The following is a 20,225-nucleotide window of genomic DNA, read 5'->3' as shown; positions in this document are numbered from 1 at the left end:
TGTGTGTGTGTGTGTGTGTGTGTGTGTGTGTGTGTGTGTGTGTGTGTGTGTGTGTGTGTGTGTGTGTGTGTGTGTGTGTGTGTGTGTGTGACCTCTGTCGCTGTCTATGCTGCTTGTTTATCATACTATTAACTGTTTATGGCAGTTGCCTTCTGTGGCACAATAAACTAAAGCTTTTAAATCAATTTGCTGTAGATAATGCAATCAGCCAGGGTCACCCAGAGAGAGGGTGGGTGCTTGTAACCCCAGTGATGAAACTTCAGTCCTGTGATTCACCACCTTTGCTACTCTGGTCTACGTTCTATGATTTCATGCTAAATAATACAACAATAATAAATAATAGTCACTTGAGTTGTTTAATTGAAAGGGGACCCACACTTTTCTTTATTCTCTGTCATATATATTATGTTACAACGGTGGATGTCCTTGTTCATATTATACACGGTCAGTGTTTTAATATTCTCTGCGAGCCAACAGATCAGGTTACAAGTTGCTGTTCAAGACACTTTTTTTCTGCTCTCACATCTCTGTGAATATTCACCACACATGTGGCAGACTAGCCTCCTGCTAACTCCATAGTGTTGTATTTAAACCTGTAAATTTGGCCACAAAAACACTGCTTTCAAGAATAACAAGATATTATAACAAAAAACAAAATAACAAAGAAACATATTTAGTGTGTGTATAAGTCATCCCCACAAGCCAAAACACTAAACACTAAGAAAGTCATTTCTATAGTATAAGAGATGACAACCTGAACCATGAATCATTCAAAGCCCTTGCAGAGTGCAAGAGGAAAAATGCAGGAAGAGTAGGTCCTCTTTAAGCATTACCTAAAGGGGACATACTCTGTTAATACTGAACAGTTCTGCTATTAATGATTAAAATGAAAACATTATTCTGTTTGCAAAAATGTAACTCTTGGAGTGCGTGATCGATATTTCTCCAGTTCTTGTACCACTTGTTCGAAACAGACATAAGTTGTAACTAGCTTATGTCTGTGATAGCCTTCTCCTTTTAGCTCATGAACGGGAATGATGAAGCCTTAAGAAGCAAACATTTTGCTTGAGATAGATTAGAATATGGCTTTTTGTTTCTGACTGCCCAGCACAGATTTCACACTTCTGCAGTGACTTTTCCTGCAGCTCTGAGAACTGTTAAAAATGTGTTTATGGTTAAGGCATCGACTGTGAGGCATGCGGCCCCTACCTCACATCCAGCTGAGACCTTTATTGCATGCCAGTGCCAGCCTCTTTCTCCCTTTGCTTCTGACAACCTCTCTGCTCTTACTGTCTAATAAAGCACTTCACACTCAGATACACCTCAAAAATTCAGCCCCAGGTGAGGTACCCATTGACAAAATCAGGTTGAGTTAGTTTACACTTTTGGAAGAACTGTAGCACCACCTTCATGCAACACGACCAACCCAAATAAAATAAGGACCAAGTGTAATTAGGGGATTACAGCGGTAATCTTGTAACGTGCCTCCTTCTGTCCTTACCTCATCTTCTAGTCTGGCTGCTGTTCTGACATCAATGTGTAAATTTCACTGATTTAAAGAGGACATAAAGCATTAAAGTTTTGTGTGAGGTGGAGAGATAAATTCAGCTGAGTGAGAGAAGACAGTGAGGGCTGGAGCTGCTGACAGAAACAGGATTCATGTAGGAAGGACATCACCACGCTCCTCCTCCACTTTTATCTCCGCACCATCTTCCCCCTCCCCTGTTTATTTCCTTTATGCTCTTGGATCAAGTTTCCTCAGCTTCCTGCTGCCAATTGCACTGGAAAGGATGCATAAACATAATGTGCATGTGGCACGCAAGCTTCTCGTGAAAGGAACTGAAACTATGAACACTGAATGTGCTGGGTAATGGGCAACATTAATCAGTAGCAGCACGTTAATGCAATTATTTTACCATTACTAGTAAATCCAGTTAGATAAAACAGTCCTTGGAGAATATCGGCTTGTTTGCTTGCTGGAAGGTGGACGGATGCTTGATGAAAAAAAAACAAACAAACAACTAAAATACTTTATTTTACTGATTAATTTGCTCTGTTTAGAGAACAGTGGAACAGCCAAATACATACTGTGAGATCAACTAATAGTGTAACTGTGACACTCGTGACATCCAGTAAAAAGATAAAAAATCCTTTTATTATAGTAGAGCGGAATAATACAGGCAGACGGGAAATAAGGAACAGAAAGATGTGACGTGCAGGAAAGTCGGAAAGTCCGGGAGCAAACCTTAATGACTGTTTGGTGGCACGAAGCCCGTGTGAAATGCACACATGATATTGGATCGCCCGACGTTTTTAAAACTTTTTCTTGCATCACATGAGGCCAACTGGAGTGCAGATGTAAACACTTTGCTGTGACCCTCAAATGGTTCTAGTCTTTTGTGTTTTTTAAGCCAGTCAGTTGAACAGACTGACTGTTTTTATTTTGTTTCTGTCAGTTCCAGATTTCATCTTTTCTGTAGCGTCGCACAGATCGCACATGAGCTATGATTCATCAGTGACCAACATGTATAATTGATGCCACAATCCAAAATGAAATCACAGGTTTGAGTATGTTTAGCAGCATTCCACCTGTGGCACATTTACATGTATTCTGATAATGCATATTTCTGTGCCTTTTTCCTGACTGACTGGCACGTGCAGGCAGATTTCTCTGTGTGTCTGAGATGATCAAATTAACGAAATTGACTATAAATAAGAGCCATGAATAGGAAAAAAAAAGTGTTTGAAGTGGAGTATTTAGTGGACTTTGAAGTATTTGGCTCTGATGGATTACAAAATTTCAGTACCAAAAGCACAATTAAAAAATGCTGCTCCCCATGCTACCCGTGAAAGAGCGTGACCACATGACCACCAATGTACACACCCTTCAACTCAGATGAAAACACAACTTCACATCTATGCATGTCAGGTGAAACTGAGAGAACCATCGAATTCTTTATAAGGTGACACAAGTAAATAAGTAATCTAAGCAGTGCTTGTCTTCATTCCAGTCTTCTAATGGTACATTTTTTCAAGAGTACATGTAGAAGTTATACCTTTATATCGGTGCGGAGTTTATGTTATGAGCATAACTCTAACCCCGAACCAAAGAAATTTCCGTGCCTACAACTAGCAGAACAGAAAGTGAAAGGGAAATTAACAGTGGGTTTAACAACATAAAAGTAAACTTCCAACAGTTGCCAGTGTTGTAATGTCTGCACCTCTGTCAGTGTTTCAAATTCAACTGTTTGCTTTTGTTGATCTAGTATTGCCATAGCAGGTGCATCAAAGCTACAGCACCCACAACAGCTTCTCACGAAAGAGCAGCATTTGAGAGCTTGAGACTGAGAACGGTTTAATAAAGTAGTCTTAAACTGCCGTCAGCTTATTGATTAAAATAATCAAAGTCTGTGTTCCTAGTCGCTACAGGGGCTAAAGTAGCTGTTGGCATTCTCTATTTACCTTAAAACTATAGACTGTTTGCTCAAGATTAAACCCCACGTCACAGAAAATGTGGCTTGTGGCTGTAGTAGTGTTGGAAACTACTCCGTCGTATGAGTCATGTAATATAAATCCTTATTCAGTGACATACACAATTAGCTTGACAATGACAGGATGTAGTCACTGCTGAAAGCTGCTAGTTCAGGTATATTCTGGCCTCCATTCATGACTCATTTGTTTTCTTTCCCCATTTGTCCGACACTGTGCCTCTCCTCATCCACCCTTCACATCGGAGTTCTCTCCCTCCCCTTACCTCTTCGTTCTTCTTTCCCTGCTTCCCAAGACCCACAATTCCACCGCCACATCTCCCGCCCACTCTGCGCAACAGGAGTCCAGCTGTGACACACCACAAAGGACTCTATTTTTAGGAGAATTGCATCCACACTGCATATTGTTGTGTTCTCACATAACAGAAACAGCAGAGTATAATTACTCTGATCACCCCCACCAGTCTGTGTGGCTGGAAATAGTTCCTGTATGAAGTTGGAGAGCTGCTCAGTGTATGGTGGAGAGCGGATGACCTTTCAGTGATACATTTACTCAAAGTTAATGAATGACAACTTGTACAAGAGGCGATCACTGTCGTTCTCCTGGGAATGGAAAACATGACACATTTCTATAAGCTTATTAAAATTGAAGAGGAATATAAAGTGTTCTTTCCCACGCTTGTTTTTCTCCCGTCTGGAAAAATTCTCATGGCTGTTTGTATCTGGACAATGCTGGGACCGAAATATGAAATTTTACCATCTGGGTCCTGACACGTCCAGGCAAGGATTCAGTAGCAGGCTGCGTGTATGTATTTTTGTACTGGATCATAGTAACATAGTGTTCTTTGTCAAACGGCCAAGTGCTCTCCCCTGTACCTTTACCTCTGCTGGGTCTGGCGAGGTGAGCCGCAGTTCCTCTTGACCATCTGCCATAACTCCGACCACCCTGAGACAATAACAGGCCGGCAGTTGAGGGAAGGAGAGAAGGAGAGAAAGTGGGTGGAGGAAGGATACACAAATATGTCTGCTTATAATTATAGTCCCACACCTCTAGCTGATGCAAAACGAAAGCTGCAGCTATTTCAGAAAGGAAACTGTAAATAATCTCTTGGTATAAATAGCTCATTACTCAGATGAGAACAAAAGTGACGAGCTCCTTAAAGTCAGCAAAACCATTCAGAAATGATTGTGTGTGAGGTTTTACCACCAGTAAGGTTCGGCATTGATGTTTTGGATGTATTTTGAATAGTTTCAAGCTAAAATAAACAGATTGGGAAACACCATCTTGACATTTTTAAGAACATATCACAAACTAGTTGAGATATCAGGTTCGACTCGTGCGTGGAGGGAATTTGACTTCTTGATGGAGTTATGCAATCTCACACTGCTCTGTTTTCCTCTCTGCTTTACCAAGAAAACAATAACAAAGGAGGATTGTCTCAGTTTTCTTTTGGTCCCCCAAAGTGATTGCTGAAAAGATGCTGGTAGATGCTGTGGACTCGTGGTATCAAAAGAGACCTCAGCCATCAGACGCTTGTGGAGTTTTTGTGGGTTTTTTAAACATTTTAAGGCCTGATTGACTCTGAAAGACACTGCCAATATAACTCTAGCTTCCAGCAGTACTCTCCTCATTCAAATATCCAATGTTGTGATTATGTAAAAGTCTGGTTCAGTGTAATAGCAGCCCTTTTGAAACAGTAATCTCCTGGAAAAATCAAGATACTTGGGCAATTCGGTTTTTTTCGCTTTTAAATGGCTCAACCTCTTGGCTATTTTTTCAAACCCCTACCTGGAAAACATCCCAGATTCTTTCAGTAACAGCTCTACAGCTGAACAGCTTCAGGCTACATGGTTAAAAACACTTTCTGAAGAACAATAAGTCCACTTGTCCTTATCACCAGGCCAATTGCAGGGACTAAAAAATTCCCTCAAAAATTCTCCCCAATCAAGCAAATCACAATAAAGCTGCATCCAAATTCACACAAGCGTATGAAGTTTTCTTTGCTCATGCATCATTAGCCGCTCTTTACAATGCCAGGATCCCCACACTCGCTAGTGAGAATGTAACCAAATGTGGTTGTTTGCTACTACATGTGAGAAAAGACAACTGTAGAACATATCCTGACCTGATCCTTGCAGAAATGCTCAAAGTGACATTTATTTGTAAAATGTGGACTACAGCTAGATTTATTTTAGTTTTCATGTCAGTCTTTCTACTTAAAATGTAATTTAGGCTTCAATTACAGCATATTTTATATTCATTTCCATATATTTATACAGAGTTACAATAGTGGATGCTGATAAACATGTGCAAATTTATACTGGGCACCTGTACCTGTGAGCCAAAAGTGCCAAATGCTAAATCCTCCACATCAGACAGATCTTTCCTCTGGACTTGTATGTCTGTGCGATAGCTCGCCCTGTCTAAGGCCCCAACCTCTTGCTGTTTAGACCTTTCTGCTATTGAGAGCAGCAAATCAGAAGAGAGCTATCGTAAAGTTAGGAGGAAGGGAACTAAACCAGCTATTTTCAAAGAGAGAGTAAACTGTAGGACTGCATCAAGTCCCAATATAAGATATATTTTGCAAAGCTCCTCTAATAGATTCCAAGAATACAAATATGAAGCGGGTAATATGTGTGATAGTTGTCCTTTTTTTCTCCTTTTTTCTCATCTTTTCAGTTTAGATGTTTTCATGTCATTAGAGAAAAAATAAGGTTTTCTCAAAAATTCCCCAGAATCAGCATTTCACATGCGTCGTTGTTTAAAATGACTCTTCTGTGGCTTCGTACTGACTGCACAGCAGAGAAAATAGTGCAGCACAGCAGCAACAATTCTCACTGCCCGCTTCTTGGCAAAGCAATGCCATCCCATCCCAGAATGCACTGTAGCTGTGTTATGTAAGAGGCTGTTCTAGTCTATTCTTAGCTCTACCTCACTGAGAAAGTAACAGTGCTGGTTGCCTGAGAGTCAAAAGCGCATAGAGATCTGATGAGGCGGGAATCATCAGTGAGGTGAGAACCAGCACAGTGGGCTATTTTGCCATCAGGCTCTCACACTGGGACACTGGCAGGACGGCATGCCCATTTTTGGTATTTGGAGGAAGTAGAGGTGTAGAGGTGGGCATACGAGCAAGCGGATTTTATTTTTAATACTAGAACAGGAAAGAGATGTATAAATAGTGCTGTTTTAAAAATAGGACACGTCACATTGACAATTTCTAGCTCTTCAAATCTAGCAGGAGACATCTAGGCTGCAACTTTCCTCACAAACCAAATATACACTACAATATGTTCATGTTTACATCCAGACTTCTAGTTAATTCCCATCTGCTGTGCGGCCACTGTTTCACCAGCCCCTGCTTCTTGATCCCCTAGTCTCCAACTGTGCCATTTTTTCTCGATGGATGTCGAATCCTATTATAATTATTTCCAGGAAAGCTTTGCAGAAGCAGAGCGATGTATGCAGCGAGCATGTGTCTGGGCCTGTGTAGCAGCATGTAGTCACAGGATGATGTAGGATCACGAACATGTGGTCGGGGCCACAGCTGTCATTTAGAGTACTGGGATTTTGTCCTGAGAATGTTTTCTGGGAACTAAGCGTTCTGTAGTGAGACAGATGAATTTGTACTGGATTTGAACTGTAAATAATTTTTTTTGTAAGTGGTAGAATAAAGAAGAATGTATTATATGTCCAACGTGTTATATACCAAAACCTTTACATGCTTGCAAAAGGTGAGCTTAGCAAAGAATGACAGCCTGAAGACCAAACCACTGTGAGACATGAGGGGAGTCCATTTTTCCAACTGTTTCTATATTTAACATTGTGTAACATCATATAATTGCATTTGCAATGATGCAGTGAGAAGGACAACTCAATTTCACACAGTGCAGATTGTAGTAGAAGTTAAAATTGCCATTAACTGTAGACATTTTATGGACATATTTAAGAAATATCTAGAATTTAACAATGTATTTATTAGGAAGTAAGTACATTCAGAGATGTTAAGAGGGTTGATTGCAATGATAATCTCTCACTTTTTTACAGCTTGGAACATTCAGTAGCCAAGTACCGCTTAGCTTCCATAAAGGTTTGTAAAGGGCAAACACACAAAACGTATCAGGTGAACAGATTTTTCCTTCAAATACAGTTTTTCTGCTTTGGGCAGCTAAAGGAATAAACCCCTGCCTGCTCTGCTACAACTTCGAGATGATAATTTGAGACTTTGTCATGTATTTATTGATATTGTTTAAAGAGAGATGTGTGGTGGTGACAGCTGACGTGGCTTATATGTGTCTACTACTCGTTCTTTTTCTGCATCTAAATCTGTATTTGTCACCATAGATGTTCCAGCTGTATTAGTGTACTAGCTAACTCTGCAGAACTTCTATTCTATGCACTCTAGCATCAATAAAAACAGTTAGCCATCACCACACTTTCAATCACTGCATGTACTTGGTATTACACCCATGTATGTGTCAAAGCCAACACCAAAGCTGTGTAATATCCCCCAAAGCCACAGCTACGCTCAGACTCATGAAGTCAATGAGACGGCTGGCCCTTTCAGTATGCTTTTTGTTTGTAAACTGATCTGTTTACTTCTTGTTAGATTGCTTTTTGAATAAACATAGCAAAACAGGCAACTGTATCTGCGAGACCTCATTAACAGTGCAGTCACTGAACTGAATCCCTTGACCAGTTCAGTAACTTTTGGAGCATTTTAATGTAATTATCTGACAAATAACATGGACTGCTGTGTGGTCCACTGCCTCCAGTTGTTTTGGTGTTATTTTCCACTAATTAGCCAATATGTGTGTCTGTGCACTGTACCCATACAGTTTAAGGATGCAGCTATGAGTGGAGGTTTCTGATAGTTCAGTCACATCAGAGTAAAAATGGGATAGTAACTTCTATGCAAAGAGGTAAAAAAGAACAACAGCAAAACAAGACAAAACAAGTATTTTTTCATATTCAGCAAGTAGTTGTGGCAACCATCTGCTCACACAGAAGTTTAGCATTCAACACTCTCTGCCTCTGGACTTTCAGTCAATTCCATTATTTATGGAGGAATTTACGAATTTCTGTTTCAAACCCATCACCGTATTATCTCAGATGGCATGTAATTGCCAACTGGACTCCATTCAATCGCAGACTGATACTGACTGATGTTCTGTCTCTGTCTTGTCACACGCCAGTGTGTGTGAGCAGACTTGTATTCGTAAGGTTTGTCCATGTAAGTGTCTAATAGTGGGTGTGGGGAGCCATAGCCCTGTCCTCCAGGACATGAAGCAGGCATGGAGGAGATCTAGAGGCCCACCAGGGGCCTGGTGGTGGGGGGTTGGTTCACCCAGCAGCCACAGTGCAGAAGCCACAGGGGGCCGCAGCCACAAGCCCCCAGGATCCTCCGGCTTCCGACTACAACAGAGCGGACCGAGCCCCCGGCCCTGAGACCCGAGATCCAAGTGCCCTCCACACCCTGGAAGGGGCCCGACTGAGCCAGGGGAACCAGGCCCTGCCAAGCTGCACCCAGTCCCTGACACAGAGAACCACTAATGCACCGGCGAGCTAGTTTCGTTCTTAAAGATGTTGATGTAGCACGCAAACACATTTTGTTTGCTAATTAGTGCCAGTAACAGATTAATAAAACCCTCAAATTAAGCACAAAATTCTGCCCCCCCCCCCCACACACACACACACACACACTTTGCAGCCGAAATTTCCCAATTTTAACATAAATATCTTTTAAATTTTTATATTAACACACATATTTGCACGTAATGAACATAATGAAAGACTCACTTCTTTTCCTCACATGAATTTCACAAATGCATTTACAGGCAGGCTTTTAATCCTTGCCGGGACTCACAAAACTGAAATAAAGTCTTTGAGTGATTTCTAAATGTGCACTCTTTACTCTGCTCTGACATTTTCTTTTGAATTGTCCTCTTAAATATTAAAGAGTACCAGTGAGTCAGCACAGACGTTTTCCCCGATAAACTCTTATAATCATCATCGTCGTCATCGTCTTTGGAGCACTTTGCAAATACCACACATGCACCAACACATGGGAGTGCTTGCATTACTCAGCAGGTATTCTAATTTCACCAAAGAACTGGTAACTATTCTTTTTTTTAAGTAGATGCAAAAAGCAAGATGAGAAATGTTGCAAAACCAGTTCCAGTCCACAGTGGAGCTTTTTACCCTCAAACTGTAAATCTATATTAGCAATTAATAAGATCCATAAGATTTGTTACTAGAATGTTTTTAATGACTTATCAGGTCTTTTCCTTCATCTGTGATATATTCATGATCTAATGTCATTACTGACAGGTTAATGAAAATCAAAAATGATACAAAGAAAATTTCATTAGACAATTTTTATGTTATTTCTACAAAATGATTTATTTTCAATACTGCTAGAAACCTAAGTTTTAGATGATGAACTAGTGACTCCAAAATCCTTCAGTCAACATGACAATTCAAATGAAGTCATCAGTAGACAGGTTACATACTGCACCACCTTCTTTTGTAAAATCTTCCACACATGAAATTTTATGAGACTTGTTTTGAGTCCTGTGGCCTTTTGCCAAGCCCATTTCCTCTTCAGAGCAAAGAAGAAACACGAGCACTTCCTGTTTGTATTTTGAAATAAAACCAGCAGGGTCTGACGAAATTAGGAAATTATTAAACATTGTTCAGACCGTATCAGACAGACGGAGCCCTAACAGTTTCAGCTTTGTAGGCTGGCTGCTGGAGTGAGATGCTCGAAGAACGGTTCGACGCACTCTGTGGGTGCTGTTGGCAGACATTTGTTCTTCACTCGTGCACAGAAGCAAACTTTGCTGGAGCCTTCACATCAAACATTATTTATCTACTCTCTTTGTACTTTGATTTTTTGTACCTTTTCCCCACCATTAACATTTGGAATATTCAACCTTTGCAGATATTTAGCGGAGGCTTCGACTGACATTTTAAGCTGTTGAGTCAGTGCAACAGCATAAAGGCACTCAGGAGAAACCCAGTGCCTTTTGTATGCATGAGCAATGACTGCAGCGTGCTCAGGTGTTCAGCTGGCACCTGCCTGCCTGCCTGAATAAAGTTAATCAACTCTGAGCGCGCCACACTAGCCTGCATGATTAGCCACGGAGGTTACAGAAGGTGGGATATGACTCAATGCAGTCTATTTTTTGTGCCCAAACCACACTATCCACTTTCCGTTATCATTATTATTATTATTGTTATTAAGTATAAACACAAAATAAATAAAAGTCAAAGTTCTTCAGCTTGGTTCTTGTTCCTCTGTGATCTGTAAGCCGCCTCATTTTATTAGTGCAGACAAAATTGCCACCAGCACAAATTCTGCTGTAGCGCCTCACAAATTATCACACTGACTCTGAACACAAATCATTCACAACAATTTGTAAAACATGCAAAATTGCTGCCGGGCCACTCAGACGCATAATTCCCCCAATCCCGGTGGATCCTTTAAAAGCTATGTGAAGTGAAAGTGAAATGTCAAATGACATCATCAATGACCTTTAAGATCATGTCTGTAAATATTGACTGTAAGGCCTCGCACCTGTCGAGCACAGTGAGAACAGAAAAGGGAAAAGCCCGGCAGAAGGTTTGATGAAGAGCCACGGCCTGCTAAAGCGTTCACAGTCTCAGAAGTGACAGGGCGCACTTTGTGTAGCGCATTATTTAACCAGGTCTGCTTGTTTTTGCTGTCACATGTCTAATGTTTGGGAGAGACACAGTGAAAGGAATAGAATAATCCTTTAATTGTCCCACAAGGGGAAATTTGGTTGTAACAGCAGCCAGAAAGACACATATACAAACAAACAGGACACAGAACAGAAACCATTTTTTTCTTACATATTTACATTAAGGATAATGGTTACTATAAACAGAGTACTGTAAGCAAGGATAAGAGTGTGTGGACTGTTAATTGCGTGTGCCAGCTCTGACCCTACTGTAGTGACGATTTTGTCAAACTGTGAACAACGATGAACTGATCAGAGATGATGACTGAGGTTCCTCGAGCTACCCTTGAGACCAAATCTGAGTCAATCCCTGGATTCTCATGTTTATGTTTATTTTATATACATTAACACTTACACTCACAATGCATGTCTGTATTAGCCATACAGGTTCATTTTAATCCACAGTAGGTAGGAACAACACATTTGTTTTCTAAAACTGACATGACTGTAGCTCAGAAGGTAGAGCAGGTCATCTACTGATCTGAAGGTTGGTGATTCGATCCCTGGCTCCTCCAGTCTTCATATCAAGTATCCTTGGGCAAGGTGCTAACCCCAAGTTGCTCTCCAATGCATCCATTGGAGTGTGAATGTACTTCGAAAGCACTATTTATAAAGAAAGTGCTTGGGTGAATGTGGCATGTTGTAAAGAGCACTGTGAGTACTACGAAAAGTGCTATATAAGAATCAGTCCATTTACTTTAGATATCAAAACAATAAATACACAAGAAAAAGACTACAAAGAAGTGCTGGTGCAGAGCATTTCCATCATGTGACTCAACTCTTACAGGATGTATTTTACCACTGAGAGTCTCCCACGTCATTAGGAGCAATGTAAGTCCAGTGATGGACACCAGTTCCCGGTGCCTCTAATGCCTTTAATGTGTATTTATTTTTTTCTGGTATCATAAAAAGCTTATAGACATAAATGATTACAAGGGTTATCGCACTAGCTAGGCTGCAACTTCACTGGATGTTATGAATAATTTACTGTTATGAATAATAACAAACGGGCAGTATCCTGTGCAGCATTACAGGAAAGATACTGTGGAAACTTCCCTTTCAGTGGATCCACACGCTGCTAACTACTCTTGGCTATTTTTCTGGGGGCTTTTTTGTTCCCACCAGCCCAAAAAAAACATACCAACCACACCAACTGTGCAGCAACAGCATTAATGTTCTAATTTAATCAGCTGCTTGCCCGTTTTTGAAGTTTTTTGAAGTTTTAATAGCCTGCATAAACAGCCTTAGTGCTGCTATGACTACTGTCTTGAAAAGACATGCCAATGTTACCAAATATAGCTTGAAAAGATTTGAATGAATTCTGATTTTGTAGGGGTGTAGAGTGGGCTCATGTTAACAACCCATTAAAATTTGGCTTACATCAACAAAGGTCTTCAAGGTCAACGTAATGATATATTTGCTTATAACCTAGAAACTATGATCCTTTCAACTGTGCTTTGTACATTGTCAACATATAAAAAGTGCCATCTAAGGATTTAAAATATCATTTGACCTCTGAACTCCCCTTTAAGGTCTGTAGATCGATCTGGTCAAAGTGATAATAAAGCCACACAAAGGTATTTAAAACTATGTGTCTTAATACCAGACAAGGAACGATGTATGAGGATTCTAAATATCACATTATAGTTTGCATTTGATCTCTAATAACACTGTTCCATTTCACATCTGCCTTTGTCTTTATTTCTCCAGCTAATTAAAAAGTAACTCTTCTCAAAATGATGTCCAGTATATTCAAATCGATTTCAACAGGGCAAATAACAAAAGCCTGCCCTTTGGTTCTTACTGCACTACAAATGTCTTAAATTGTGCTTAAAAAGATCAAAGAAAACAAGATGACTCTATAGGAAATACAATACTTCTGCCATAAAAGTCAATACTGCCCAGAGAGTGAGCTGAGGTTTGGGCTCCAAGTGCTTCTTCTTTAAGGTTTGAGTAAGGCAAGAATTTTTGTTTCTTATTCTTCCAACCCAAAGTTGTGGGGACCGTTTTGTTTTTGTTTTTTGTTTTTTCTAGTTTGAAGTCATTTCATGATAAATTAAATGGCAAAATCCCTGCTGCCATAGAAACTGTACATGTAACTTTACTAGTGCTGTCTGTTTTATTAGAACAAATAACTTCAGTTATATCTGGCCAGGGTGAGCTGGAAGCATGCTAGGTGGTAGCATAGCTGTGTATGAAAGTTGCTATCCGGTCTTTAAGTGATGACGTGATGAACCCTGCTTCCAGGTCCAAACTATTTTGTGTTTATTAAGGCTGTTTTGTTTTTAACGTGTTTTAATGCTTTGTATCTTGCAGTGATCACCGTCGGCCTCTCTTGGTTTTATTACCACTGTTCATTGTAAAGCTCAGTTTTTAAAACCTTACGATGTAACTACAGCCCAGCCCATGCAGCAGTAAATTAATGACGTATTGTGGATGGATTATTTCAGTTGTTCTTCTGACTGAAGTTTGGTCTGTTTACAGCGTCCTGCTATGCGATTGCATTTGTCCCTGACCACCGGGAACCCTCACATTAACTGTTATCAAGTGGAAAAAAGTTAGCGTTCATCCTCCAGCTTCACTGTGTTAATGTGTTTATATTGTGCTAATCATAGCTATGTCTTCTCTTCCTTAGTTCCCTTGAAAACAAGCAGTTGTGAGGTGATACTCACTGTTATGTCAAAAAACACAGTAAAGCAAAGTTTAGTCATTTGACACCTTCAACTATAATATCATACATGCTGCCTGGAGTCCTAGTTGTAGCATTAAGATTGGCTGGAAGCGAAGGTCTTCATTCAGTCACAGTAGGTGGAAAAAGTCGTTCTTAAAGTCCTGAAGAAGTAAATATATTGAAAATTGGATTAAAAAATAAAATTTTACATTTAATCAAAAAATCCTGCTAAAAGTCTTTAAAAGATACAAATATATCTGACACTACCATTTGCGTTTGATGGGGCCAAGTTGGAAGCATCATTTCCAGAGATTAAATCCAGGTCTTTGCAGTGAAGAACAATTGCTTTTTCTCACTACTGTGGCACCCCAAGCAGTTACCTTGAGTCACTTGAGAAATTTGACCTTGGCCTCAAATGGAACACATTTGTATTCCAAAGCGGCCAAAAATGTGTATTTTCTTTGTAAATTCCAAAATCATGCCACAGTTTCCATGTCTCTAATACTCTCTCTGTGACCATTCAGACTTTAGTGACCAACTGCTGGAGGTGGTTGGCTTGGAGGGGGCTATAGAGATGGGGCAGATCTACACTGGGCTGAAGAGCGCAGGACGCAGGCTGGCTCAGTGCGCCAATGTCACCATCAGGTCAGCACCTCTATCTCCCTGCTGTTCCTCACATCTTCGTGCCCACTTTGAATGATCCTCTTCCCTTCTGTCACCTTCTGTACTCCGTTCTCCATCCTGCCTTTGTCTCGTGTCACTACCCCTGCCTGTCTTTATCTTCCTTCTGATCAACCAACTGGAAGCTGTACTTGGTGCACCAATTGCATCCATCTCCTATACATGCAGGATAAAAAATGTATTCCTTGCGAGTGTTTTTGTGCATTTTAAAATCCCTGCAGTGTCCAAACAATAACATGCCTGCAGCTAATAAATAATATATTCCAAATGCATGTCGTGCTAAGAGTGTTGTTGGAGCTCTGGGCTGACTCGCAGGCTGACAAATGGGCTGTAGTTTGGAGTTCTCATAGCTAGATTTGGGTTTCCTTGCAGGTTTTCCAATTACGCAGAAAAATGAAGATGCTACACTAGTGAACCCTTATTCTTCTTTGTGTATTTATAGAGAACCTTGAGGCTGTTCAGCTGATGTCTCATGGTGGGGAAGATATTATCTCAGGCTGATGAATGTTAATTGTGGTTCTGAATTGTGTAAATGCCATCTGCCCATATCCATGTGAGTCTGTGCAGACTCATGTCATGTGTGGCCTATAATTAATGATCGAGCTGATTTTTCCCACAAACAAAAACATTATTTGTTTGTGCAAACAATCTTTGACGCACTGTTGCTGCACAAAAAACACAGTTTGTCATTCTTATTAACCCTCTGATGTCAAAGTCATCATCAGTGAAGGCCTTAACCTATCATTACATATCAAAATATGTCATTTAAAAAAATTCTTCCAAAAAAAGATGTAAATGCACCTAACTTACTGTTCAATAACTGTTAGAAGTCAGTGCAGTAAAGAATTAACTGGATATGATTCGGTGCAAATTCAAATACACTTAGTAGTCTACGCAGCACTCAGTGCTGTGAGTGTTCAGTGAGAGGGTAAAAGTGCCATAAATGTGAGTCCATTTACTGAAATTGTATTGTGGATTGCTTTTTGCTTTTACACTTTATTTTATCCAAAGAATGATCTCGTCGCTTGGCCCATTTAACATGCCTAGTGTGCCAGTTACTGCAGCAAAGAAGTGACATTACAAGTTGTTCTCTCACTTGTTCAATAAACCACCACTAATATTTTCCTAGACCAGAATTAAAGGGGCATTCATCCCAGTCATTCTCCCACACTGTGTTTCTCCAGTCACAGAGGCATGCCTGAAAGTCCTAAACCAACTCTGTGTGTGTGTGTCTGTGTGTGTGTGCGTGCGTGTGTGTGTGTGTACAGTAGTTGTGTGAGTTTAAAGAGTGGGAGTTTGTCTGGGAAAGGGTCTCATGGGAACAGAGGGTGCAGTGTCTCACCCTGTCCTAGGACAGTGTTAACAGGCCTCAGAGGTGTGTGTGACCCTCATAACCCCCAACCCCACCCTGCCCTCTCGTCTTCCACTCTCACTGTCTCTGCCCTCTGCCCACTCTTTCTTGTTCTTCATCCCTCTGATGTCTCTTCACAGGACGTCCCGACGGCTACCAATGCAGATTGATGGTGAGCCCTGGATGCAGCCTCCCTGCACGGTGAGACTGAACACCACTACACCACAGTGTGCCAGCACTACAGTTTAAATCAATCACTAGAATTAAGATTTAAACTGCACTTGCTCAGGCCCACGTTCCATATGACGTAAAGTACTATAGGCATGAATGATGCCTTGATGGAAGACTGTTGCTTTATTCTTCGTCAAATTTCATTTTTTAGAAAAGTCATTGCTCAGATTTGTTCAGACAACTGTCTGGTTTAAATGACTGCTCTTATACACTTCATTACTAATTTGCTAATAGTACAGTAATATTCTATATTTGTAAATGAGCCCAACTGAGAATTTCCTCACAGGCTTCAATGAGACGGGTAAGGAACAAATCAGCCATTCACAAAATTTTCACAACAATCTAGCAAAGACAATATTATTTTTGGTCTATTTTGCTGTTGTGTAGACTTGTGCATGTGTCAAACTAAATCAAACAACAACAGCAATAGAGTACATACCACCTTCAATATGTGGGTCCATGGTTGACAACTGGTACAGTGTTCCAAGGTTTGAAAGCCTCATCTTTAGTTCTCCAAATACACATATGGCTAAATCTTTGTCTTATCTGATGTAAAACACGGTTCGCTTTGGGCAGTGATGCTAGTGTCCCAGCAGTTTCCAGTTCATGGCAGGCCTGAGCCTTGGTGCTTTCTGGAGGGAGAAACACAGCCCAGCCCCCAATGACTGAGTTTGTACCTGGCAGGCGCAGCAGGCATAGCGCAGTTATTTTGTGGATCTGTGACTGTTCTGGTCCGGCCTCGTGCGAGTCAGGTGACGCGCAAAGAAACAAAGCATGACAGTAACCTAATTGCTGTGGTGGGAATGAAGGTAGAGCAAGTGTGGTTGGTGAACCAGCCCAAGTTCTAGTGAGGTGATAAAACCAGTTTAAATGTGTGTTTGAAATCATTGTTCTGTTGAAGCACTCAGTTGTGTCCAAGTTTCAGCTGCCAAGCTGCTGAACTGAGGTGGATTTGAAGAATTTGGAGGTAGTCCTCCGTCTTCATTACTTTGTGCAATGTACTAGTACCACTGGCAGCAAAACCGTTCCAAACCACCTTCACCATTACTTATTCAAATTTACCTCATCAATGTGGCCAAATGGCTAAATCTTTGTCTCGTCTGACGTAAAACTCGCTTCACTGTGGACGGTGATGCAAGTGTTCCAGCAGCTTTCAGGTCATGGCATTTTTGAGCCTCGGTGTTTCCTGGCTTGTTCCTCTAGATCATCTGAGGGTGACGGTTCAATCAAAGTGGTGACAATTCTAAATAACTTGTACTTAAATACAATTTGATCTGATGTTAATCAAATCTGGAGTTGGTAATAAATGGCTCCAAGAGAGCTTTCTAACTTGTGGAATTCTACAATAGTTCTTCCATCTTCACTGAGTTCCTTGGAGTTTCCCATCGTCCCATTGATTGGTCAAATCCAAATCTTTCTTATGCTGTGGCCAAACAGAATCAAGTTCAAACATACTGCAGAACCACTAATTAAACTATCTGAGTGTATAATTCTGTCTTTCTGAATTTCTGACTGCAATTCCAAAATTCCAGGTGAGAATGTGTTGGTTGAACTGACTTTATCATGTTCACACTAAACACTACACCAGATTTGACTTTCACTGTGTTTCTCTGGATGTAGTTTAGGGTCTTTTAAAGATTCTCTGGTATCTCAGTGAATAGGCATTTATCCCTAAAACTGATAAAGTAAACTTGCCGTGTAACAGTTCTGTCCACTTCCTCCTCTGCTTACACCCAATCTCCAACACTGTCGTGCCATCAAACATCCCAGCAAGAGGAAGTAAATTACTGTCAATTCATTCTCTCAGCATTTCAAACATTTTCATTTTATTTCTTAGCAGACCTTCAGAGAAGGGAAAAATACAGAGCTTTGTTGTGTTATATGAGTTATTTGCAAGGTCACGGTAATTTGTCTGTGTGAAAAGCCAGGAAATGACTGTACCAGATAAATCCTGGTAAACAAATCAAAGACATTCACTTCCGTATAGATTATAATTTCTTTCTCTGTGATTTTTGCAGGTCAGGATCACGCACAAGAACCAGGTGCCCATTTTACTGGGCCCACCTCAAAAGACGCCTTTCTTCTTCTTCAAGAAACGCAACCGGAGCCGTGATTAGAACATAAGCATTTACACAAATGAAAAAAACAGACACACACACACACATATACAGTACATATATACACACACGCCCACTGTACAGGCAGCAAAATGGGCCAACTGGTACACTGCACACAGTTTGAACACAGGAATAAAATACGGACAAGTGGAAAATTCCTCATGTTGGGATGCCTACAGACAATTGACTCCCAAAGTAACCTGTACTGATGGCTAACAAAACAAGAGGACTCTCAGTATATAGTACCGACCTACTCCTGTGTAACAATCATCCTCCAAGTCTTGTCTCAAACTTTTAAATATGGGTTTAGTCTCAGCCACTTTTACAATTTCTAAGACTCTCAGTCTAAACCACCCCCTGCTCAACAAACTCAGCCATATACCAGTACTGCACTGCCTCCTAAACACAACTTTGGCTGTTGGGATTTCTGCACAGCTCAGAAAAGAAATAAAGGAAGTAATTGTGTGGGGATGGAGGGTGTAAAGGAACCAGCTGGTACGATGAGAAAAACTACTACAGTGAAAAACAGGGTTAAAGTGAGAATGGTATGGCAGTAGCTGTGGCTGTTTACAAGGTCAGTGAGTAAATAGAGTAAGATCCACCTCTTTGTTATGAATAATGAAACAGCGGTTGCTTGTAAGAGCTCGCACTCCAGGATGTCCCCACAGACTAGCAACACAGTACAGCCAAGGAAAGGAGAGGAGTGGAAAGCCTCATTCATTATTGACTTATTTTGTTTGTGGATTGTTCGCATTGAGGCGTAACAGTGGTCTGGAATAGGTGGAAACATGCAGGGAGCTCAGCCTCCTAGCATGACTGGCCTACAAACAAAAACCCCACAGTATTCGCAGATGTGCAGACGATCTGGAAGTAGACTTCAGGCTGTCTCCATATAAACCAACTAGAGACTAGACTAAAAGTAGAGCTTAGAGACACTCTAGTTCATCTTTGCTTTCTCAGAGCGCTCATTTGTCATCTGTGGCTGCACACCATCACTATGATAAAGATCAAATCAACAGCAGCCACTGTGCATGCTTCTAGAGGACTGGGATAAATCCCCTCAAGGGCATAAGAGCAGGGCCCCTGGGGTTTTTATTTACCAGAGCATTGACAAGAGGACTAAATTTATCCTTCTATTTCAGGGAGTGTCTATCTCTCCTTCACTGAAACCTTACCCTTAATAACATGTCAAACATCAATTCACAATGTCAAGTAAGCTGTCAGAGTGCATATCCCAGTGCCAGTAGGGCACTACTGCAAGGTGCCATGTGGTGCGATTCATCATTTGTCAAAACAGAAGGCCGTGTGCCTGAGACGATGGAGTTCATTGTTTAAAGAATGTAACCATATTACTGTTCCAACAAATACGGCAAAGTATATTATAATTTATGTGCAGACAAACTATATGTATATTTCTGGAAAGTAGGTGTAGGTCATGTATACTATACACACAAATGTGTTTTTAATATATCACTGTTAATAATGTGGAATTTTTAGCTTAGAGGGGCTCAGATCAGTGTTCTTCACCATGCAGAGCTGCTGCAGTTGTTCTCTGAAGACAGTTTTCTACACTGATGCAGATCGTTACATTTGAATATACTGTCCTGTCGCCTTCACTTCCTAGGTGGTCTTGTACACAGTGAGTAAGGAACAGGGAAAATTTTCGATTTTGCACCATTCATGGCAAAACGATCTCATGGTTCAAATACTTAGTTTGCAGAGCTTTTACAATAATCTTATATCAACAGCCTTGCAATGAAAGCTGATTGCATATCAGAGTAAGATAAGATAACCTTTATTAGTCCCACGCATGGGAAATTTGTTTTGTTACAGCAGTGGACAGTGCAAAGTTACATAGAAAAAAAATAGAGAAAAACACTGGAATAAGATATCAATAAGATACTTTAGATCAATAAATCTAAATG

General features: G+C 40.6%; 1 protein-coding gene across 3 annotated transcripts in view; it reads left to right on the top strand.

Annotated features, from left to right (window-relative positions):
- The window catches only part of dgkg (diacylglycerol kinase, gamma), a 157,006-nt gene extending 136,875 nt beyond the window's left edge, over positions 1-20,131 (top strand). For all 3 annotated transcript variants that reach the window (XM_005746255.2, XM_005746256.2, XM_005746254.2), the window contains 3 exons: positions 14,445-14,565; positions 16,093-16,153; positions 18,202-20,131. In XM_005746255.2, coding sequence (XP_005746312.1) covers positions 14,445-14,565; positions 16,093-16,153; positions 18,202-18,300 — 281 coding nt within the window. In that variant the 3' untranslated portion in view covers positions 18,301-20,131. The remainder of the gene's footprint in view (positions 1-14,444; positions 14,566-16,092; positions 16,154-18,201) is intronic.
- Positions 20,132-20,225: the final 94 nt, after the last annotated feature.

Source organism: Pundamilia nyererei, unplaced genomic scaffold (assembly GCF_000239375.1).
Source record: "Pundamilia nyererei isolate P.nyererei 1_Seehausen unplaced genomic scaffold, PunNye1.0 scaffold00176, whole genome shotgun sequence".
Taxonomy (NCBI): domain Eukaryota; kingdom Metazoa; phylum Chordata; class Actinopteri; order Cichliformes; family Cichlidae; genus Pundamilia; species Pundamilia nyererei.
Note: the sequence above shows the minus strand (reverse complement) of the source record. Positions and strands in the feature narration are given on the sequence as shown.